The sequence below is a fragment of the Drosophila rhopaloa genome, unplaced genomic scaffold (assembly GCF_018152115.1).
Source record: "Drosophila rhopaloa isolate 14029-0021.01 unplaced genomic scaffold, ASM1815211v1 contig_191, whole genome shotgun sequence".
Lineage (NCBI taxonomy): Eukaryota > Metazoa > Arthropoda > Insecta > Diptera > Drosophilidae > Drosophila > Drosophila rhopaloa.
The window spans coordinates 216,708-242,679 of record NW_025335074.1 but is presented as its reverse complement, the minus strand read 5'-3'; the positions used below and the strand labels follow the sequence as shown (position 1 = coordinate 242,679).

The 25,972-nt window shown below is 39.0% G+C and overlaps 1 protein-coding gene and 1 pseudogene across 1 annotated transcript; both read right to left on the bottom strand.

The window, feature by feature from the left end:
• Window positions 1-1,833: 1,833 nt before the first annotated feature.
• Window positions 1,834-3,000, bottom strand: LOC123037668 (phospholipid-transporting ATPase ABCA3-like). The gene has a single exon (XM_044459328.1). The coding sequence runs from the start codon at window positions 2,868-2,870 to the stop codon at window positions 1,893-1,895; it is 978 nt and encodes a 325-aa protein (XP_044315263.1). The 5' UTR covers window positions 2,871-3,000; the 3' UTR covers window positions 1,834-1,892.
• A 1,033-nt stretch (window positions 3,001-4,033) lies between these two features.
• LOC108041510 lies at window positions 4,034-12,739 on the bottom strand (annotated as a pseudogene).
• Window positions 12,740-25,972: the final 13,233 nt, after the last annotated feature.

Genomic DNA, 25,972 nt, shown 5'->3' with positions numbered 1-25,972 from the left:
TTTATCGAATCCAAATAGTGTGTGAATATATAAATCACTAAACTCTAAGCCACTTTGATTTGTTTTCGCCAGGATTTGAGAAACTTGTAAACCGAATATAATATTTTATCTTACAGTTAAGTTAATTAAACTTTTAAAGATAATTTTGTAACGCAATTAAAGAGACTTTTCCGATGGACCGCGATTTATAAATACTCGTATATACCTTCGTCCGATAGGCACGCGTTTTTACCCAGATCAAGGTATGCATAAAAAAATACGATTTAGAAAGATTCATGGCAATAGCTTTTACACTGCGCGAAATATCTTCCATTCTTGCAAGTTATATCCGATTGTTCCTATGGGAGCTATAGGATATAGACATCCGATCGGGGCGGTTTTCAAACTTGATCTGCGTACACATGTTTTAGGACGACTGTGAAAGTTTCAGATCGCTAGTTTTTAAACTGAGCTCGCAAACGGTATTGAAACAGACGGACAGACGCACATGGCTATATCGACTCCCCTATTGATCCTGATCAAGAATATATATACTTTATAGGGTCGGAAACGTCTCCTTCACTGCGTTACAAACTTCTGACCAAAATTATAATATCCTCTGCAAGGGTATAAACATTCACGATTAGTTTCCACAGTTCCCACCACCATTGAATCACTGTATTAACATCAAGATTTGGTAATGCTTTCAGTGATAGTTAATTTTTTATGAATTTTTGTTGGCGATACGATAGACTCAGTAAAGTTTTTGTTTTTGTTTTGGCACATCCAAAAAAAAGGTGGTTTGCGGTGTACATCGCAACTAATTACAAAATACTCTGAATTGAAATAATCAAATTGCATTATTTAAAGGGCAAATTTTCCCAGGTAACGCTGACTAGTTTTTATTTTCCGATTTTTGAGGCACTTGAAAAATCTCGATTTTCGCACAAAAACCGAGTTATTGCTGTTGTAAAAATAATAAAATTTCCCGAAACCAAAAATAAAACAAGAGAGAACGCTATAGTCGAGTGCCTCCACTATTAGATACCCGTTACTCAGCTAAACAACTTAATATAAATTTGCCTTCTTGTATGTTTTTCGCCGCTCGAATTAGCACCTTGGCCAGCTGTTCCAAAATCATCCGTTAGGTGGCGCTATTGTATTGCGCACTGTTTGGGTTTAATGGGTTTTTGGGCGTTAGAGTGGGCGTGGCAAACTTTTATTAGGCAAATCGATAGGTATTGACGAAACAAATACATATCAATTAAATTTTTCATAATAGCATAAAAACTGTGGCCACAGCTTGTGGCTTGTGGGCGTCAGAGGGGGCGTGGCACCATTTTGAAACAAACTTGCGCTGCGTAGGAACTCCTAAAATCTACATGCAAAATGCCAATCTTCTAGCTTTTATAGTTTCCGAGATCTCGGCGTTCATACGGACAGACAGACGGAGAGACGGACAGACGGACATGGCTAGATCGACTCGGCTAGAAATCCTGAACAAGAATATATATACTTTATAGGGTCGGAAACCCTTCCTTCTACCTGTTACATACTTTTGCACGAATACCCTTTTACTCTACGAGTAACGGGTATAATTAAATACTTAAATACCTTAAGAAATAACTAATAACTACAGTAACTATTTACAAATTAAGTTTTTGGCGCAACAAGAGTTTTTGTATTCTTCTAGCTAATGTCATCAGTTTAGTATTTTAGCATGCGGTAATCTATTAAATTTAGTCCTCAAGTTATTTCTTAACAAGTTATCAACATTTTAACAATAAAGACTTTTTAAGTCATCAACGTTACATTACTTAACTGTCACACGCTTAAGCTGGTCACGTAGGAACGAAAAATATTTTAAAAATTAATTGTTACAATTTGAATATTTTTGGCTCTGTTTAATAAAATTATTTAAGACTACCTTGACGCCCCCGCAAAAGGCACAAACCACATTCAGCCGCCGGTGGGTTTCCGCCGGATAGATTCCGGGCTGCCGCTTTCTTCTTCCCCTTCAGGTTGAGCTGCTCCAGGTACTTGTCCACCTCGGCCTTGACCTCCGCACCTGTGAGTCCTCGGAGCCGGCTTAAGAGCCAAATGTGGCTGACCGAGCTGAGGTGCTTAAAGAGGACGTTCTGCTGCGGACACAGGCCTATGCAACTCCGGGCCTGCCGGGGCTCCCTCTGGATATCATAGCCATTTACCAGAGCCGTGCCCGAAGTGGGAGGAATGAATCCAGCCAGCATGCTGATCAGCGTGGTCTTGCCGGCTCCATTGTGCCCCATCAGCACAGTAACCTGGTCCTCGAACATATCGAAACTGATGTTCTTCACAGCCTCCATTTTGCCAAAGGTCTTGCTGAGGCCTATTATCTGAACGCCGGCTGATTTGCCCTCAGGATCTGCCTCAATCAGTTCGACTTCGGGTCGTTCCACATCCGGAGCAGCCCTATTTATCCCGAGACACCTGTAGAAGAGCCGCTTGTAGGGCAGCAGGTTTTCGGTGGGGCAGCAGCAGGAGCAGGGGAAATGCCAGGGACGGGGTACTCCGTAAGTACCTGGCCGGATTTGCTCCATGTACAGACAGATAAGCAGGGACACAAAACTGGCCAAAAGCATGATCAGCAGGATATGGCCAACGCTGATAGTGTCGCCTGGCCACGCGATCTCGAACAGATTATCCCACTGCAGGCCCACACCATAGAAATCCCAATTGCAGACGCCGTCGACCAACAAGGTGTAACCAGACAATAGGAAAAGACTGATGAAAGCGTTCAGGCCCAGCGGACAACCAACCGAGTGCAAAAAGGAATAGGGAAATTGTGTGGCAAGCACAGAAAGGACAGTGATCAGAGGAAGTAGGCTCGTTGTGGAGAGCAGGCTACTCATCAGGAAGCTGAAGCAGATCCAACAGTGGCCGAGCACGAGCAAAACGAACAGAACTAGTGACCAGTGGGTGAATGGCAAGAAGGATATCTCCGAATTCGGAAGCACGACTTTCCAGCATAGCGTTAAAACCGTCGATCATATGAGGAGAATAATGAACGATTGGACGTACCAGGTCAGCCACTGCAAGCCGGAGCCTACTCCCAGTAAGTGCAATGTCTCCTTGAGCTGGAGCTCCTTTTCCTGGACAATATACTGTAACGGAGAATTGGAAAAACGCTGGATAAGTGAAAACGAGTGATAACACAATAATGGAGCTGGGATATATTAATATTTTAATACAAAATTGTCTTATCAAGTGCAAATAATTTGTGTAGTATGTCGAAAATATGGGAGGGGAGGGAATGTCTCTGAAATCCGTAAATTAATTTCTTTCGGACCTATGTTCAACTGCTTACTAGTTTGGCAGGAAGGACTGGTCTACAAGCTAATGCCGCTTTTGTCGAGTAACTCAAAAAGGGCAGTGTGTCATTCTTGCATTACTGGAAGTTTGCTCTTCGTCTTGGCCGTTCGCGAAGCTTCTACCTAGATGGGAATAAGTTTAAGCAGGAAGAAAAAGAGACGTACCTCGAAGTTACCTTTGTAGCCTTTGCTGGAAGGGTCAAATGACTACGGGTCAGCAAGGACGAAACTTAATAGAATTCTTCCACATCATAAGTTACTAGCTGGGGCACTCTTTCCGACCTATCCCTAAAAAGGGGGTTGCTTACAGGACACGGAAGTACAAAAATTACCATGGGTCATTGAAATTAACAAACGAAATTAACGTTACAAATGTACAAGCTCTCCATGCTCTAAAAATTGTATAAAAAGGTATAGCTGTTTGCAAGTGTTGGTGTTAATAGTCCAAATATCGAGTAGAAATCGAAAAAAAAATTGCTGGTCGGAACTTCATACTATGCAATATCAATGTAAAAGGTCATTCTGAATGAGTTCGAAAAGTCACTCCCACAAGTGTGATCTGTTTTCCTAACTGCCGCTATTTTTCTATCGAGCTTGCTATAAACATTTGTCCACATTGGGATATCCCCACAAAGAACACAACCAATCAAATCATTTTTTGTTATCGGTACGATTAAGTTTTCCGAGTAAACAAGGAACAAAACTTATTTTTCAAATGTATTTCACGCATTTCAAAATTTTAAATTTTTTTTTTTCCGGATATTTTAAAATCTCTACATCCTCCTCTTTCGTTTTCCCTCTTCGGCAATCTCTTCGAATACATCCTCAAAGGATGGCTGTGATATGGAGTAGTCGGCCAACTGCCAGGAACCACGATTACTTTCGACGAAATCAAAAATCTTTGACCAGCTGCTGCCCTCTTCGGGAATTTGAAAAGTTAGCCTTCCACTAAACTCGTACTTTTCTCTAGAAAAATAAAGGAAAAATGTATCTTTTGTTTGGTTGTTCTAACCTTCTATATCACAAAAGGATTAAATATTTTTCTATGATATAGTTATTTTCATCTGATGTTTTAGACATAAAGTGTTTCTGTTCAAGTTGAATTTTCGTTAGTGAATAGAGCAATATTGAACAGTTCTTTTCCAAGTCGCGGTAGTTAAAATCTCTGATATATGCAGGTAAGTTTACGTCCACTTAATTTTTGATGTATCTCGGACGCATACTTACTTTAGACTTGCGTTGGGAAAGGTCTCTGTTAGCTCATCCTCAATCTTAAGAAGCACTCTATTCATACTGGAAAAGACGGTCAAAGGTTACTCGAAATGGAGGTGACTGGCTTAGAACTTACTCATCCGTCTTAACATTTACAACCAACTTGAGTGCCAGTCTATTGACAATTTTGCTTTTAACGTGCTGATTCGATCCCATGGCGTAAATGCTACCGTTTACCAGGATAACGCTCTTCGAGCAGAGGGCATTTATCTCGTCCATGTTGTGGGAGGTCAGAAGTACTGCTTTCCCTTTGCTGGCCGTCTCGTCGATAATGTTCCAAACGTGACGTCGCGAGGCAGGATCCACTCCTGCACTGGGCTCATCCAGACAAATAAGAGATTTCGCTCCACACGCATCTGCCGCGTTGATTTTTCGTTTTGTACCGCCACTGTAGTACTTAATCTGGGGATGAATATAAAAATTAAAAGATTTATTGTATATGGATGGATCTTAAAATCCATCATATTTCAGACACCCTACTTTTTCATCCAGGTGCTTTCTGAATCCGAACTGATCCGCCAGTTGCTCAGATCGCACCTTCAGCTTCTTGCTTTCAGTGCCACGTAACTGCAGGAAAAACTTGACCATCTGACGACCAGTAAAAAATTCAAAGAACGAATCAAACTGAGGACAGTAACCAAGTTCCTTCATCGCCTTTCTGCGTTTTTTTTTCATGCTATATCCTGCAATATATATATTTCCTCTGTCTATCGATTGCTCGCCGACGATCATTTTGAATGTACTTGTCTTTCCGGCTCCATTGGGTCCAAGCAGTCCTAAACAGAAGTGGCTGAAAAATATCAATTACGTATCTTTACTTTGGGCAGATTAATAAAGTCGTTCTTTTAATAAAACTGAAAAGATTTAAAAACAAGAAAGGAAAGCTAACTTCGGGCGGAGCCGAAGTTGATATACCCTTGCAGAATACTCTGTAAATTATATTCTCCAAAATTATTCATATAATGCATTCTTAATACTCATAAAAAATCCCAACTTCCTAACTTTACAAACACGAAAGTTATGGCATTTCCGATCAATCAGTTATATGGCAGCTATAGGATATAGTCGGCCGATCCTTATGAAATTTGGTAGGTCGGATTGATTGGCCAAATATAAAACCCATAGAAAATCCCAACTTCCTAACTTTACAAACACGAAAGTTATGGCATTTCCGATCAATCAGTTATATGGCAGCTATAGGATATAGTCGGCCGATCCTTATGAAATTTGGTAGGTCGGATTGATTGGCCAAATATAAAACCCATAGAAAATCTCAACTTCCTAACTTTACAAACACGAAAGTTATGGCATTTCCGATCAATCAGTTATATGGCAGCTATAGGATATAGTCGGCCGATCCATATGAAATTTGGTGAGTCGGATTGATTGGCCAAATATAAAACCCATAGAAAATCTCAACTTCCTAACTTTACAAACACGAAAGTTATGGCATTTCCGATCAATCAGTTATATGGCAGCTATAGGATATAGTCGGCCGATCCCGGCCGTTCCGACTTATATACTGCGTGCAAAGGAAAGAAGGGTGTGTGCAAAGTTTCAATTCGATAGCTTTAAAACTGAGAGACTAGTTTGCGTAGAAACAGACAGACGGACAGACGGACAGACGGACATGGCTATATCAACTCAGGAGGTGATCCTGATCAAGAATATATTTACTTTATAGGGTCGGAGACGTCTCCTTCACTGCGTTGCACACTTTTGACCAAAATTATAATACCCTCTGCAAGGGTATAACAAGAAATAAAGCAGGCTCCGGCAATCCGAAGTTTATATACCCTTGCAGTTATTACAAAACGACTACATTTCGATTTCAATGCCTAAATTACAAAAACAATGAAGCTATATCGATTTTGTGGTCCAATTTTGCCATCGTTTTTATTGCAGCTATATGATAATTCGTAATTCTGATATAGTAAATTATTACTACACCTCAAAGGAATATTTTGATAAATAGAAAAACAGCAAAATAAATTTTTGTTTTAATTTTATTTTCAATTTTTTTATTTTTCTATAGGAGCCTTTTGATATAGATGTTCAATTTTAATTTAATTTTTAATTTAATTCAATAGTTTTTAAAAATTACCAAATCCCCAAGAACAAAAAAAAGTAAAAGCAACAACGTTATACTTAAAAAATTTTTTTTTTCTGATTGTTCCTATGAGAGCTATATGATATATTCGTTCCGACTTATATACTACCTGCAATAGAAAGACAACTTTTGGGAAAGTTTTAAGCATATAGCTTTAAAACTGAGGGTCTAGTTTGCGTAGAAAGGGACGGACGGACGGAGAGTCGGAATGAGGGACGGTCATGGCTAGATCGACTCTCCTGGTGATGTTCATTAAGAATATATATACTTTATAAGGTCAGAAAAGTCTCCTTCACTGCGTTGCATGCTTTTGACTGAATTATAATACCCCTGCAATGGTAACAAAATATTTAGAATTATTTTTAAAAACATCGAAGCTATAATGCAATATAAAATGCAATACATAATATATGAAATAAATAAAAAATGTATATTATTTAGTTGAATAGTTCAAAATTGTGTTTCAGAACAAAATTTGTTTAAAAGGTCCCAGCTTTCACCGAGTTTAGGGTGACACACAGCTTTTAAGAGACAAATTTTTTAATTGGAGATCAATTAAGATGATCAGTTTTGACTGCCGGTATCAATTAGAGTCAACCATAAAAAGTATACAGAAATTTATTACTTAAGACTCCACGAGGTAATAAGTTTCTTACGGTTTAAGAGTGAAGGAAATATTATTCACTGCTAGCGGGCCGCAGCAGTATTGTTTGGACACCTCATCTACGACTAATGCCCGGCTTTCTCTCTTTTCTGTATCCAAATTTTTTATTTTTTCTGCCTCCTTAGCCACTTTGGGATCCTCAATCGAACCCGTTGGTTTGGGTGTGCAACAGCCATTGAGTTTATACCATATACAACTTCCGTACTCATGGAACATCATTATTATCCAAAAAATGATAGCCCCGGCGATCATGCAAAGCATCTCAGGATACAGCATCAGATCTGCCACTATAAATTAAAGTTACTGTACACATTAACCATTTTCAAAACTCACTTTCGCACACACATCGCGGAATTGAGTTAGCACTGGGGTTGGCGCATCATTTCTCACGGGAAGCTCTTCAGATCCTGGCATTTCTGAGCTGCATAAAGAGAAGTATTGGAAGCATTTTCCTATGCTAAAGTATCCAGATAATATAGGATGTAGGAACGCAACATATATTATAAATATAACCATATTTTCTAAATCAAATAACAGCGCCAGTAATCCAACAATTGTGATAATGATAGATGCTAAGTAAGCTAAAAGAGGAAAGTTAATTATAGAAATGCAAAGGTTAAGTCTGTCCAAAAGGATATATTTGATTGGACACAATATAGTTCTGAAACTATGGCTATTTTTACTAATTAAATAATTGTTTGTAAATAAATGAAGAATAAGAAAAAGTTTTCACTTAAAATTACAGGGTTAAAAAATAGCTACAATTCAAATTTGGTATAGTGCTGCCCAGCCAAATACAATCCACTCGGATTTAGGACATTACCAAAGAGTATGATTAAGGAAACGGCTAGAAGTGAGGACGAAAGAACCAACGTCAAAAAGTAAGCAAATATAAGGCCCGTCAGTCCCATGAAAAGGAGGACTGTCAGCAGGCTGTACCAGGGGGCATAAGTGTAGATTGCAAGCAACAGAGCCAGCGCCAATATTAAATAGACCAGCATGTCGAACACCAGGTGACTCAGCCAATAAGTGACCATGCTCAGTCCGGACACCTCCTGCTGCATCTTCATATGCGAGTCCCTCTCTTGGATAATCGAGTTCGCGAACAGGATCATTGCTACACACACATAGAATACGATGTAGAATTGGTACCTCATTGCTTTGCCGTCGACATCCAAGCTATTGGCCTTCCTCCCCTCCTTATATGGAGCGCTTGTTACCTTAAGTCTGATTTTGGGTCCGAGGAGCTCGTGGGCCATGACATTGTAGACCAGGTTGAGGGTCATAGGTGCCGAATGAACGAAGTGTCTGGGGCCCACCCACCCGACTAGAGGGTTTTCCAGTTCGACAGCCATCGGCATGAACATAATCTCACGTCTTCCCTCAGGGGTCGTCAAGGCGCTCTTCACGTAGCCTTCCACAGGATCCCTTATTACCTTCAGTTCTACGTCCTTCCCGGCCATCCTCGAAATGGTATAGTAAGCAGGGCGCATTTCTCCAGATTTTCCCGAATCTGACACCAAAATAGTGACCCCGTAGTCCCCGTACCTTTCGACATTCATGCTCACCCTGGCCAAACTGTGCGGATCCGTAGCACTTATCAGCGTAGACAGATAGTAGACAATGGGAATCAACATAAGCAGCAGGAAGTAAACCTAGTTAAAGTATGGAGGAAAAATAAGTATGCCCAATTATACCTGTTTAATCGATAATTTTAAGATATTTTTAGAACAAACAACATTTGCAGTTTTACAACGAAATAAAATTTAAAAACCAATATAAATATAGTTTGTTGTCTTCACATTTTTAAGTATTTTGAAAAGACAGCTTGGTAAGTAAGATAATTTTTACTGTTAAACCATTTCAACGGCATGCATGTTGTTAAATTATTTAAATCGTGAAAAATGACTTTATCTCGGAGTATATAGATAGATATTAAGAAAAAACGAAGTTATTTTATTTCCCTTTTTCCCCATTGTTCCTATGGGAGCTATATGATATGGTAAGCTATCTTGCCTGTACTGGCTTTCATAATTCTTGCAACAGAATGAAGACTTTTTGTAAAAAAAAACTGAGGGATTGCTTTGCGTGGAAACGAACTGACGGATGGACGGGCAGACAGACAGACATGGCTAGAATGATTCGCCTGTTATCGATCAACAGATAATATATATACGGTCGGAAATATGTCTCTCACTGCGTTGCAAACTTTTGTCTGAAATTTAAATACCCTCTGGACGGGTATTAAAACCCAAGTTTAATAAATACCTTGTTATCATATAAAGACAGCCACTTCTTGGTCATCATCGCCCTCCACTGGCTTCGACAATTCTGCACATTTTCATCTTGGTCCTCACCATCATCGTAGCTATCATCTTTGTTGTCAGCACCCCCAGACTTTCGATAATCAAGGTCCTCCGCACCGAAACTCATAAAAATCTCCTCCAGACTCACAGAGCTCATTCCAAATCCTCGTATACCCAACTCCTTCTTCTTGAGCTCTAAGTCCCGAAATAGAGAGGAAAACGAATTTGACTTACTTAAAGGCAGCTTGTAGCAAACATCACGACCCTTGATGCTGAAAGGGGTGATACTGCCCACATGAAGGGATATCAATGAAGTGAGCTTGTCCACGTCACATCGTTTTCTGGTTTCGCAGGTGAGCAGGCAACTGGCGTCCACCAGTTTCTTGAGGAAGGGCAGCGATCCAATGCAGCGCACTTGCCCATCGCTGATGATGACCATGCGATCGCCCAGGACCTCCCCGTCATCCAACTGGTGGGTAGTCAGCAGGATGGTGCAACCCTCCTTTGCCTCCAGGATTAGTTTCCACAGTTCCCGCCGGGCACTGGGATCCAATCCGGTGCTAGGCTCGTCGCAAATGAGTACCTGGGTATATAATCCACAATATTTATCATTTAGGGATAATGATTGTCAAAGGGTAGTGGTAGATTTAACATGTGATTTTTCTTGCAGGAAAATAGACTGAATAGGAGATCAAGTATTAACATTTAGGTGCAAGTACAGTCAAACTGAAGACCGCTGAATTTATATTTGGTTGAGTATGCTGTATTATTGGAAAACAAGATAGCAAACAGAAATGTTGCCTATGGAGTAAATTCCGTCTTTCTATACAATTGGGTCCTCAAGTAATTTGTTAAAACTATTGATGTCATCAAAGTTACATTCATTAAATGTCAATTGAAGAACATAATAAATTAATTAACCGTAATGATTACAGTACCTTGACGCCCCCGCAAAGGGCACATGCCACACTCAGCCGCCGCTGGGCTCCGCCGGATAGATTCCGGGCTGCCGCTTTCTTCTTCCCCTTCAGGTTGAGCTGCTCCAGGCACTTGTCCACCTCGGCCTTGACCTCCGCACCTCTGAGTCCTCGGAGCCGGCTAAAGAACCAAATGTGACTGGCCGAGCTAAGGTGCTTAAAAGGACGTTCTGCTGCGGACACAGGCCTATGCATCTCCGGGCCTGCCGGCGCTCCTTTTGGATATCATAGCCATTTACCAGAGCCGTGCCCGAAGTGGGAGGAATGAATCCAGCCAGCATGCTGATCAGCGTGGTCTTGCCGGCTCCATTGTGCCCCATCAGCACCGTAATCTGGTCTTCGAACATATCGAAGCTGATGTGCTTCACAGCCTCCATTTTGCCAAAGGTCTTGCTGAGGCCTATTATCCGAACGCCGGCTGTTTTGCCCTCAGGATCTGCCTCAATCAGATCGACTTCGGGTCGTTCCACATCCGGAGCAGCCCTATTTATCCCGAGACACCTGTAGAATAGCCGCTTGTAGGGCAGCAGGTTTTCGGTGGGGCAGCAGGAGCAGGGGAAATGCCAGGGACGGGGTACTCCGTAAGTACCTGGCCGGATTTGCTCCATGTACAGACAGATAAGTAGGGACACAAAACTGGCTAACAGCATGATCAGCAGGATGTGGCCAACGCTGATCGTGTCGCCTGGCCACGCGATGTCGAACAGATTATCCCACTGCAGGCCCACACCGTAGAAGTCCCAATTGCAGACGCCGTATGATAACAAAGCCAAGCCGGACAACAGGAAGAGGCTGATGAATGCGTTCAGTCCCACCGAACATCCAACGGAATACAGTATCACCTCGGGATATTGTGTGGCGAACACCGAGAGTATACTAATTAGGGAGACGCGACGAGTCGTGGAGATCAGGCTACTCATCAGGAAGCTGAAGCAGATACAACAGTGGCCGAGAATGACCAGAACGAACAGAACTAGTGACCAGGGGCTGAACGGCAGAAAGGATATCTCGGATTGTGGCAGGATGACTTTCCAGCATAACGTTATTATCGCCGATCCTATAAAGACAATAATGAAGGTTTGGACGTACCAGGCCAGCCACTGCAAGCCGGAGCCTACACCCAGTAAGTTCAACGTTTCCTTGAGCTGAAGCTCCTTTTCTTCGACAATGGACTGCAACGAAGAAAAGGGAAATATCGATAAAAATGAGGAGAGTATAGCAAAAACTTTCGGTGCTTTGTTTGTTTATACCTTTGTCAAACTTATGACCACGAAATATATTAAGACTGTGATATAAATTTTGCCTAAGCCGTGCAAACTCCCTGTGTAGTCAGACTGAAAAATGGGCGGGGAGGGAATGTCTCTAAACTCCGGAAACTTAATTTCCTTCGGACACTCCAGCTCCTTGCACTTGTGATTAATGTGTGCTTTGCTCAATGCCAACTGTACGGCTAGAAAGCCGTTTCCATAATATGAAGTAGATCCCGACATTGAAAACTTATCATTAGTATCTCGCTCGGGAGTACGGAGAACGAACGAAAATATATCTGGCCAATCAGTCCAGCTCTCGGCAAACTCAATTCCAATCACTTTACTTTTTTCATCAGAGAAATCAATTAGGGCCTTTTGAAGCTCTTGCGAATTTTCAAAGGCTGTGATTTTGCTACCGTTTATTTCTTTTACGAGAGACTCAAGTAACTGAGTCTTGGGAGCGAAATAAATGTTTAGCCTAATTAAGAAAAAATTAGAATCCTTATCTCATCTTAAGACGAAGTGAATTTAAAGGGACTTACGGCATAGTGGAAAGGAGTCGAATAGTCGGTATAGGTTCATTAATTTGTGGTTTGCTTCTTAATGGAGGTATAAGCCTAAGTGACATTAGTAATAGAGGCAGAATGGCAAAGAAAACCAATAGGCTTATCATATAGCATTTGCGACCGAGAAGCATTGAAAAGTTTTTCCACACCAGCAGCAGTAATTGTATAAGGCAGTTCGGAGCCTTGTGGACAGCCATAATTTATGAAAAACAGAGGCAAATTTATTGAATCCAAAAATTTCGTAAATAAATAAAACACTTAACTCTAAGGCACTTTGTTTTTTCTAAGAATTAAGTCTGAGAATTACACAATACCGGAAATACTTCTCCCAAACAGTAATTACTTAGTTACATCTTTTCATACTTGTGATATATATGATATATTATACCCATGAATAATAGTGTCGTCAGGCTGCAAAGTACCGTTATCCAGATCATTTCCCCAAACTCCCTTACATATCCATAAAAATGATTTAATTCAAACTTTTTAAATACGCAATTTAATAGCAATGGCAAAAGGCATTCGAATGAAAAGTAAAGCGGTTACTTGCATCGTCCCCATTGTTTATATAGGGAATGTCGTTGAATGAATGTTTCCCGGGGTCCGGATTCAAGATTCCGTATTCAGGATTCCGAATTCTGGCGGATTGGGAGCACCCAAAAACGCACTGACCGATTCCTGTAAACCCAAATTGAGTGAAATCTACAAATACCTTACCAACCCTCTCCACTTATCCCTATTTATGTTCCTAAAATACGCAGATCAGTTGTAAAATATTCTCAATCACTTTTTGAAATCTCCCATATCATCAAATGAAAACAAATTAATACCAGACAGCTCTAGGAGTACACTATAGATTTAGTAATTATACCCTTGCAGAGGGTATTATAATTTTGGTCAAAAGTGTGCAACGCAGTGAAGGAGACATCTCCGACCCTATAAGGTATATATATTCTTGATCAGGATCACCTCCTGAGTTGATATAGCCATGTCCGTCTGTCCGTCTGTCCGTCTGTCTGTCCGTCTGTCTGTCCGTCTGTCTGTCCGTCTGTCTGTCCGTCTGTCTGTCCGTCTGTCTGTCCGTCTGTCTGTCCGTCTGTCTGTCCGTCTGTCTGTCCGTCTGTCTGTCCGTCTGTCTGTCCGTCTGTCTGTCCGTCTGTCTGTCCGTCTGTCTGTTTCTACGCAAACTAGTCGCTCAGTTTTAAAGCTATCGAATTGAAACTTTGCACACACCCTTCTTTCCTTTGCACGCAGTATATAAGTCGGAACGGCCGGGATCGGCCGACTATATCCTATAGCTGCCATATAACTGATTGATCGGAAATGCCATAACTTTCGTGTTTGTAAAGTTAGGAAGTTGGGACTTTCTATGGGTTTTAAATTTGGCCAATCAATCCGACCTACCAAATTTCATAAGGATCGGCCGACTATATCCTATAGCTTCCATATAACTGATTAATCCGAAATGCCATAACTTTGGTGTTTGTAAAGTTAGGAAGTTGGGATTTTCTATGGGTTGTATTTTTGGCCAATCAATCCGACGTTCCCAATTTCATATGGATCGGTCGACTATATCCTATAGCTGCGATATAACTGAACGATCAGAAATGCCATAACTTTGGTGTTTTTAAAGTTAGGAAGTTTGGATTTTTTATGAGTATTAAGAATGCATCATATGAATAATTTTGGAGAATATAATTTGCAGAATATTCTGCAAGGGTATTTCAACTTCGGCTCCGCCCGAAGTAAGCTTTCCTTTCTTGTTTTTATTAATATTCAAATATTTTATACTTAAACAGTGCGACTCATAAGGACTTGGGCCTTATCATCATTTCAACGAACGTCAGTGATATCCCCGAGTAGTTGTTATGCCATGAGAGCCAATGAATTCCAAACCTACTTTTGCCATCTTTGAAGTATTTTGCATTGAGCGAACTGTAATTTTAAGTGGTTATGTTAAGAAGATTTAATAAGAGCATAAATAAACAGGTATACCTGTATGAACAGTTTTCGTTCCACCATGCACCAAAAAAATAGGCACAATTTAAATCAATACGACTGTCATTATACCGATCAAATGTGGAGAACTTTAGGTTCTTATTGAATTTAAGGGAGTCTCCGGCTTCACCAGAGTATTTCCCTATATTCTTCAACTCGTACAATTCCTCCTCACTCCCAATCTTAAAGTCATCGTAGTGAGCGTAGCTGGTGGATCAATTAACACTCCCAAGTTTAATGTAGAGTTCGTGGGGTCGTGCCTCAGTCATCCGATGCAATTTTTCCAGCCCGATGAAGAATTCTCCACTGACATTCCCAAATCCATTTTTATACGCATCCCAGTTTCGATCGAAGTTCTCGGATCCGTCCATGCGTCTCTGAATTAAAGTCCAACCAAGTGGAGACGACGCACATGACACCTTAAATGGTTCCATCTCCCTGAGGTTTATTTGGCATTCCGAAAGCTAGATAGTTCTGATTTTGTTACCTCAATGGCTTTAACTTGAGTCGTAAGGGTCGAGATTTTTATACCCTTGCAGAGGGTATTATAATTTTGGTCAAAAGTGTGCAACGCAGTGAAGGAGACATCTCCGACCATATAAAGTATATATATTCTTGATCAGGATCACCTCCTGAGTTGATATAGCCATGTCCGTCTGTCCGTCTGTCCGTCTGTCTGTCCGTCTGTCTGTCCGTCTGTCTGTCCGTCTGTCTGTTTCTACGCAAACTAGTCGCTCAGTTTTAAAGCTATCGAATTGAAACTTTGCACACACCCTTCTTTCCTTTGCACGCAGTATATAAGTCGGAACGGCCGGGATCGGCCGACTATATCCTATAGCTGCCATATAACTGATTGATCGGAAATGCCATAACTTTCGTGTTTGTAAAGTTAGGAAGTTGGGACTTTCTATGGGTTTTAAATTTGGCCAATCAATCCGACCTACCAAATTTCATAAGGATCGGCCGACTATATCCTATAGCTTCCATATAACTGATTAATCCGAAATGCCATAACTTTGGTGTTTGTAAAGTTAGGAAGTTGGGATTTTCTATGGGTTGTATTTTTGGCCAATCAATCCGACGTTCCCAATTTCATATGGATCGGTCGACTATATCCTATAGCTGCGATATAACTGAACGATCAGAAATGCCATAACTTTGGTGTTTTTAAAGTTAGGAAGTTGGGATTTTTTATGGGTTCTATATTTGGCCAATCAATCTGACCTACCAAATTTTAAAAGGATCGGTCGACTATGTTCTATAGCTGCCATATAACTGAACGATCGGAAATGCCATAACATTGGTGTTTTTTTTATACCCTTGCAGAGGGTATTATAATTTTGGTCAAAAGTGTGCAACGCAGTGAAGGAGACATCTCCGACCCTATAAAGTATATATATTCTTGATCAGGATCACCTCCTGAGTTGATATAGCCATGTCCGTCTGTCCGTCTGTCCGTCTGTCCGTCTGTCTGTCCGTCTGTCTGTCCGTCTGTCTGTCCGTCTGTCTGTTTCTACGCGAACTAGTCTCTCAGTTTTAAAGATATCGAATTCAAACTTTGCACACACCCTTCTTTCCTTTGCACGCAGTATATAAGTCGGAACGGCCGGGATCGGCCGACTATATCCTATAGCTGCCATATAACTGATTGATCGGAAATGCCATAACTCTGCTGTTTGTTAAGTTAGGAAGTTGAGACTTTATATGGGTTTTATATTTGGCCAATCAATCCGACGTACCAAATTTCATAAGGATCGGCCGACTATATCCTATAGCTGCTATATAACTGATTGATCGGAAATGCCATAACTTTCGTGTTTGTAAAGTTAGGAAGTTGGGATTTTCTATGGGTTTTATATTTGGCCAACTAATCCTACCTACCAAATTTCATAAGGATCGGCCGACTATATCTTATAGCTGCCATATAACTGATTGATCGGAAATGCCATAACTTTGGTGTTTGTTAAGTTAGAAAGTTGGGATTTTCTATGGGTTTTATTTTTGCCCAATCAATTCGACATATCAAATTTCATAAGGATCGGCCGACTATATCCTGTAGCTGCCATATAACTGAACGATTGGAAATGCCATAACTTTGGTGTTTTTAAAGTTAGGAAGGTGGGATTTTTTATGAGTATTAAGAATGCATCATATGAATAATTTTGGAGAATATAATTTGCAGAATATTCTGCAAGGGTATTTCAACTTCGGCTCCGCCCGAAGTTAGCTTTCCTTTCTTGTTAAAGTTAGGATATTGGGATTTTTTATGGGTTTTATATTTGGCCAATCAATCTGACCTACCAAATTTCATAAGGATCGGACGACTATATTCTATAGCTGCCATTTAACTGAACGATCGGAAATGCCATAACATTGGTGTTTTTAAAGTTAGGAAATTGGGATTTTGTATTGGTTTTTTATTTGGTCAATCTATCAGACATACCAAATTTCATAAGGATCTTTGGTGTGTTTTTCAGATTTAATTATACCCTTGCAGAGGGTATTATAATTTTGGTCAAAAGTGTGCAACGCAGTGAAGGAGACATCTCCGACCCTATAAAGTATATATATTCTTGATCAGGATCACCTCCTGAGTTGATATAGCCATGTCCGTCTGTCCGTCTGTCCGTCTGTCTGTCCGTCTGTCTGTTTCTACGCGAACTAGTCTCTCAGTTTTAAAGATATCGAATTGAAACTTTGCACACACCCTTCTTTCCTTTGCACGCAGTATATAAGTCGGAACGGCCGGGATCGGCCGACTATATCCTATAGCTGCCATATAACTGATTGATCGGAAATGCCATAACTCTGCTGTTTGTTAAGTTAGGAAGTTGGGACTCTCTATGGGTATTATATTTGGCCAATCAATCCGACATACCAAATTTCATAAGGATCGGCCGACTATATCCTGTAGCTGCTATATAAATGATTGATCGGAAATGCCATAACCTTGGTGTTTGTAAAGTTGGGAAGTTGGGATTTTCTATGGGTTTTATATTTGGCCAATTAATCCGACCTACCAAATTTTATAAAGATCGGCCGACTATATCTTATGGCTGCCATATAACTGATTGATCGGAAATGCCATAACTTTAGTGTTTGTTAAGTTAGGAAGTTGGGATTTTCTATGGGTTTTATATTTGGCCAATCAATCAGACGTACCAAATTTCATAAGGATCGGCCGACTATATCTTATAGCTGCCATATAACTGATTGATCGGAAATGCCATAACTTTGGTGTTTGTTAAGTTAGGAAGTTGGGATTTTCTATGGGTTTTATTTTTGCCTAATCAATCCGACATATCAAATTTCATAAGGATCGGCCGACTATATTCTATAACTGCCATATAACTGAACGATTGGAAATGCCATAACTTTGGTGTTTTTAAAGTTAGGAAGTTGGGATTTTTTATGAGTATTAAGAATTATTATGAATGAATGAATTATGAATGATTTTGGAGAATATAATTTGCAGAATATTCTGCAAGGGTATTTCAACTTCGGCTCCGCCCGAAGTTAGCTTTCCTTTCTTGTTTCTAATTTGACTTGTTTAACTTTGACCAATCAATCCGACATATCAAATTTCATAAGGATCGGCCGACTATATTCTATAGCTGCCATATACATAACTGAACGATTGGAAATGCCATAACTTTGGTGTTTTTAAAGTTAGGAAGTTGGGACTTTTTATGAGTATTAAGAATGCATCATATGAATAATTTTGGAGAATATAATTTGCAGAATATTCTGCAAGGGTATTTCAACTTCGGCTCCGCCCGAAGTTAGCTTTCCTTTCTTGTTTCATCTCTATTTTTAAGGTGCTTCTCTTTCACCTTTAAAATATCTTCGGATATTTTTAACTGACTCTGCAAGTCTTTCATGGTCTCTTTCAAAGTATTTCCTTGGACTTTGAGTTCATCGTTGGCATCGGCTGTTATTATACCCGTTACTCGTAGAGTAAAAGGGTATATTGTATTCGTGCAAAAGTATGTAACAGCTAGAAGGAAGCGTTTCCGACCCTATAAAGTATATATATTCTTGATCAGGGTCACTAGCCGAGTCGATATAGCCATGTCCGTCTGTCCGTCTGTCTGTTCGTCCGTATGAACGCTGAGATCTCGGAAACTATAAAAGCTAGAAGATTGGCATTTTGCATGCAGATTCTAGGAGTTCCTACGCAGCGCAAGTTTGTTTCAAAAAGGTGCCACGCCCCCTTTAACGCCCACAATCGCTTATATACGATTTTAAAAATTTAAATATTTCGGAAAAGTAAAAATGCAGTTTTATTGTGTTTATCAATACCTATCGAAATGTAGAAGAAATTTTGAAATCGGACCATTCGTTAAAAAGTTATGCGTGATCAAAGTTTCTATCTCCATCTCCCTCGCACTCCCTTTACCTGAGTAACGGGTATCTGATAGTCGGGGCACCCGACTATAGCGTTCTCTCTTGTTTTTATCTGTACAACATGATTTCGAATATTTAAATTAGTTGCTATAAAGCTTAATTAAGCTTACAAAACAAACTGAAAACAAGAAAGGAGGTTAGGAAGTTAGCTTCTTCGGGCGGAGCCGAAGTTGATATACCCTTGCAGAATATTCTGTAAATTATATTCTCCAAAATCAGATCGGTTATTCATATGATGCTTTCTTAATACTCATAAAAAATTCCAACTTCCTAACTTAAAAAAACACCAAAGTTATGGCATTTCCGATCGTTCAGTTATATGGCAGCTATGAAATTTGGTAGGCCGGATTGATTCGCCAAAAATAAAACCCATAGAAAATCCCAACTTCCTAACTTAACAAACACCAAAGTTATGGCATTTCCAATCGTTCAGTTATATGGCAGCTATATGATATAGTGGCCCGATCCGACTCGTTCCGACTTATATACTACCTGCAATAGAAAGACAACTTTTGGGAAAGTTTCAAGCAGATAGCTTTAAAACTGAGGGACTAGTTTGCGTAGAAACGGACGGACGGACAGACGGACGGACAGACGGACAGACGGACAGACGGACGGACAGACGGACATGACTAGATCGACTCTCCTGGTGATGCTGATCAAGAATATATATACTTTATAGGGTCGGAAATGTCTCCTTCACTGCGTTGCAAACTTTTGACTGAAATTATAATACCCTCTGCAAGGGTATAAAAATTTGTGTAATGAACTTTAGTTGCAGTATTATATTATTTTCTAAAAAATTGTTATAATCGTGTTTTTTATACATTAAATTTACCTATAAACTCAGATAAGCCATTTCGATGGGATTTCTGAGATTTCTATTTGCCTGTCAGTCTGAATGTCTGTCTGTATGTCTGCTATCAGTAACTCACCGTCCTAAGTTCCTCCATTCTGTCAAATCCCGCATCCAGCTTGATCTGCAGAGCCTTAATTGAATTCGCGAAGTCTTCTTTTGCGATGAGTTCCTGCTTGAGTCTCGAATCGAATCCGTCTTTCAGGCATGCCTTGATTTCAACCAACGTCATTCGGATATCATCAGTATCGTCGAAGAGCGGGTTAAGTGCGGCCAGGCAAAAGGAGCCGCATTGTTGGGGTGCATCTTGGAGAACGCACGACAACTGATCCTTTGAATTTAACCCAATTCCTCCTTGTACACTTGGAAAAATTAATAAGCCTAGCAAATAGGATAATAGCGTCAGCATTTTAAGATGTTCCATCTACTCAAAATCGAATTTAAAAATTGTACTAAAATTTAGCTTTTAGTTGAAGAAACCACGAAGCCTAAAATATTATAAAATATAATATAATATATTCTCATATATAGTACGTGGCCAAGTCTCTCATCCGTCGGACAACAATTGGAAAACCCCAAATCACCAAATATGTATATGACTAGCAAATAAATAGAAATGAGCTAATGTTCTTATCGCTTATTTGCGCATTATTTTTATACCCTTGCAAAGGGTATTATATTTTCAGTCAAAAGTTTGCAACGCAGTGAAGGAGACATTTCCGACCCTATAAAGTATATATATTCTTGATCAGCATCACCAGGAGAGTCGCTCCCATTGGAACAAAAGCATAACTTTTTGTTGTTATTTTTTTGCTCTTTGGGAAAGGTAACTTCGGGCGGAGCCGTAGTTGATATACCCTTGCAGAATATTCTGTAAATTATATTGGTTGGCCCAAAATAAAATTAATAACAAATCCCAACTTCCTAACTTTAAAAACACCAAAGTTATGGCACTTCCGATCAATCAGTTATATGGCAGAAGTTTTATATTTGGCCAATCAATCCGACCTACCAAATTTCTTAAGGATCAGCCTTCTATATCATATAGCTGCTTTATAACTGAACGATCGTAAATGCCATAACTTTGGAGTTTTTAAAGTTAGGAAGTTGGGATTTTTTATGAGTATTAAGAATGCATCATATGAATAATTTTGGAGATTATAATTTACAGAATATTCTGCAAGGGTATATCAACTTCAGCTCCTCCTGAAGTTAGCTTTCCTTTCTTGTTATTATTAAATTTGTACTCAACTTCAAGCGGTTACATTGTTAGGCGATTTTCTAATATTCAGAAAAAACATGAGCGTTTAACCTTAAGAAATTTGTCTTTTATAGTAGAATTTTTTTTAATTAAAATCTTCTTTTTATCCTTTTTTTTAATTAGTTGTATATTAAGAATAAGTTAAAAAAAAAAAAATCGTTCTTATAGATTATATGGGCTAATTCAAAATGCCGCCAAGTATCGCTAAAATTATTTTCTTGACCTAATTTTCATCTTTTATTAAATATTAATTTCCTGCAAAAGTTTAAGATTTATGTTATAATATTTATTGACAGAATTTTTGTTCGTGTTTGAAGGTCTAGTCCTGCTTTGGTCTATTAAGTAGTTTTTTCGTATAAAGAAATTTTCACATTAAACGACCCGATTATATTTTTACTCTTTTACTGGTGTACACACTTCTTTACAAATACTTTCTTTAGTGACTTGCCCAATTCGAATCACTGCCAGGCTGAAATTGAAATATATATAATATGCTAAATGAATGTCTGTACTTTATGGCTTCAACCGAATTATACAACGAATTATATACGATATCGTATCGTATAGTATATCGTATTTTGTATTTTTAAACTCTTCCTTTTCGGGGCTCTAATTTAAATGTATAAGCTGTGTACATTATTTTAAGACTGGTTATTCTGTGTTTTAATTATGAGTTTATTTTTGAATAAAAACTCTATAAATATTCCTTCCAATGGGCTTGTTGCTTTATAAAAACACCACTTTGCCCATCTTGTTAACTTTAACAAATAGGATTACTTCGGCACTTCCCAGCAAGAACCTTCGATTGCATTTTGGCCTGTCATCACAGTGTTATCCATTTTGTGCAAACAGCAGCTGAGGCGAAACCCCAAAAGTCAATCAGTCTGAAAATTATAAATGCAAATTGATGAAGCCGGTGAGTCTGGCAACTCATTGATTACTGGGATACGGAGAGAACATAAACAATGGCCCACCGCACAACACACACATCCAGGCAATCGACGGGGCCAAGACGGATGGACAGTATATAACAATTAGAAGTTTCCTGCTCATCCAAGGAATCGGAGGCGACGGGGAGGAACCAGGTAATCCGAGGCCATGTGGACAAACGACAGTGGCAAAGGCAACTTGTCAGCTCGAATGACGTTTTAATAAGTCACATAATTCATGGGTCGAGAATGGGTGGGGGCCGTCGGATAGGTTGGATAGGGGACGGATTCTCCACGAGGGAGCTGAAACTGGCGAATGTGAATGTGCCGCGTTCCCCGAAACTCCAGATTACTTGTTTAGCATGAAGATTGCAACGCCACTGTAATACAGTGGGGTGAGTTACTTCTAAACACGACAGGATACTCCAAAAGGATTTGGTTATTAATATTAATAGGATATCCGAATTTTTAATAATCAAAGTGTGATAAAGTGTAGTATTGGTTTTTTTTATAATTTATTAGTTCTTATTGAATTACTACATTGTTGCATAACAGGATTTTTTTGTATAATTTATAACTCATAAGCTTATATTATATTTTGAAATCACTATTAAGATTGTTGAGTTAATTTTTGTAATATATTATTATCTTTTATCGGAATATTACATTGTTTTAGGTAAATTCAGTATGTTATAGTCAATATTTATATTACTGTTTCGGTTTCTAACGAAATATGCATTTAGCAATTTCAAATAAAACAAATTTCATAATTCAAAAATAATGTTAAAAGTTTGAATTTATTTATTTTTAAACCGCACCTTAAGAGCAATATCATTGTTATATTTGGAGAAATATTAGATATTAATATATAATAGTACTTAAGTATGTTTTACCTCATATAAACTCTTAATAATTTTTACGCAGAGATTCTAGATTGAGAGGGAGTAGTAAATATATGAATGTTTATAATTATTTTCAAGAAATAACCAGTGAAAATAGCCTTCGTGAAGAAGAAGACTGGTCAAAGGGTCTTGCTAAAAATGTGTGCCAAATATTTTAGATATCCTTAAATCAACCCACTGTGCACGCTCACCTGATTTGCCGCGTAGCATCCATTGGCCTCGGGGCAAACGGCGCTTTTGGGACGCTTTGACACATGCTCCCTCCGCACGCTCCACCACCCTTTCCCCTTCCCCCTTCTTGTCAGCTGCTCATTTGTCAATGTAATTGATTTTATGCCTGAGCTTTTGACTAAGGTTGTCGTGCCGTTAAGTTCCCCGTGTGGGGACTTGGTAGACAGGATAGCTTGGCCTAGAGCAGATACTCAAATCGAAGCACAGAAAAAAATTCCAATCAAATTAGTTTAATGCAGTCACCTTCTCATTTTCTCTCCATTTTGTGCTGCAAAAAAAATCTATCCTACTTACACAAAAGTCTTCCTAATTTTAAATTGGAACGGAATGGTAAAATAAAAATAAATATTCATTTTTTAAATGTAATTAAATTTCGAAATATTGTTAATTAAAAAATTTTGAAAAACCTATTTTTGCACTTCCAGAACGTGAGCAGCTAGAATTTTTTCTGTGTGCACATACACATACTGATGAAAGGGACGGATGAAGGGGCATCCCCAGACTGGATTGGTTTTTGTGGCTGAGATAGTTGGAGCTACCTGGCAACTTGGGCACTAGCCTTTTGCCTGATATATTATTCGATTACAGTTAGACGTAAATCAAGTGGAAGAGCATGATGTAGCCATCACTTGAACTCCAGGTTCGGGATGCGAATTGGGGCTTGAGTTCGGAGAAGTTATTGCGTTGACTTCATATGACAACGAGTCAAATTGAATGTCTGCTCTGACAGGGAGGCTGGAATCAATAAACTACTATGAAAGAAGCTCAAACGGATGTAGTCAAACATGGGGAGCCGTTAAAATCAAGGCTAAGCGGATGAGGTGTAGAATAATGCAAAATGTGGCTTAAAATAGATATTTGTTAAAAAAATTAAAATCCTTAAAATTAGTTTGTATTTAATATTTAATAAGTCTTTTTGGAGATTTCTCATCATACTATTGCAGAGAATATGAGTGCCTTTGAAAGTTATACTTGTTTATTTAAAACAAGAAAGGAAGCAAACTTCGACAAGCCGAATTACTAACGAGGACGGAAGCTAACTTCGGCAAGCCGAAGTTTTAATACCCTTGCAGACTTTGACGAAATTGCTAAAACTGAAAAAGTACGGAAAGGAATAAGGTATACATAAATAAACTAGATTTGCGTCGTTTGATGTCAATTGCTTTTATACTGCAAAAATGTCATATAAAAATGGAAAAAAAGGGATACTTTCGCAGCCTTTAACTATTTTTCCTACGGAAGCTATAAGAAATAGACGTCCGATCGGCAAGCGCTTTTACCCTAATCAAGATATGCGTAAATAAATAAGACTTGGAAAAATGTATGTCACACTACGCGAAAAATTCAGAAAACCAACAAATTTGGACCGATTTCACCCTGTTGTTCCTATGGGAGCTGTAGGATATAGACGTCCGATCGTCACGTGCTTTTACCCTAATCAAGGTATGCATAAAAAAATACGATTTGGAAAGATTCATGTCAATTGCTTATATACTGTGCGAAATATCCTAAAAATCATTAAATTTTAACAGATTTCACCGTATTGTTCCTATGGGAGCTATAGGATATAGACGTCCGATCGCCAAGCGCTTTTACCCTGATCAAGGTATGCATAAAAAAATAAGATTTGGAAAGATTTATGTTAATTGCTTTTACACTGCGCGAAATATCTTCCATTCTTGAAAGTTATATCCGATTGTTCCTATGGGAGCTATAGGATATAGACGTCCGATCAGCACGCGCTTTTACCTTGATGAAGGAATGCATAAAAAAATACGATTTGAAAAAATTTATAGCAATAGCTTTTACACAGCGCGAAATATTCGGAAAAACATCAAATTTGGACCGATTTTACCCTATTGTTCCTATGGGAGCTATAGGATATAGACGTCCGATCGCCACGCGCTTTCACCCTGATTAAAGTATGCATAAAAAAATACGATTTGGAAAGATTCATGTCAATAGCTTTTACACTGCGCGAAATATCATCAATTCGTGCAAGATATATCCGATTGTTTCTATGGGAGCTATAGGATATAGACGTCCGATCGGGGCGATTTTCAAACTTGATCTGCGTACACATGTTTTAGGACGAGTGTGAAAGTTTCAGATCGCTAGCTTTTAAACTGAGCTCGCGAACGGTATTGAAACAGACGGACAGACGGACAGAAGGACAGACGGACAGACGGACATGGCTATATCGACTCCCCTATTGATCCTGATCAAGAATATATATACTTTATAGGGTCGGAAACGTCTCCTTCACTGCGTTACAAACTTCTGACCAAAATTATAATACCCTCTGCAAGGGTATGAAAACAATGAAGCTATGTCGATTTTACGCTGCATTTTGCCATAGTTTCTATGGCAACTATATGATATTGTTGTCCGATTTTAATTGTATTAAAACCGTAGTTCCGTAATATTTAGATATTACCAAATACCAAAGAAAAAAACTTTAGACTGAAATTATAATACCCTCTCCAAGGGTATAAAAAAGGGAATAAACAGGTTTCCCAAAAACAGCTATTCGGCAAGCCCAATTTTAAATTTAATGTTCTATAGAACAACCATTTAAACGATTTTTATGCATATTTGTTTAGGATTGTTATACTTGTCCTATGTATACTACCTGCAATTAAAAGAAGTTTTTTATAGAGATAGCTTTTACACAGAGACTAGTTTGTGTAGAAACGGAAAGACATACAGAGGGACAGACTGACAGACGGATTTGGCTAGATCGACGGATGTTGCTGATTAAGAACATAAATAAATTATGGGGTCAGAAATTTAAAACCCTGTCCAAGGAGGATTTAATGAATGTAAACACATTTAGCCATAAAGAAGCATTTGAGTCAGCGAGTGTCGTAATTTATTTGGTATAAAATTCACTTTGCTTTTAGCCAATATAATG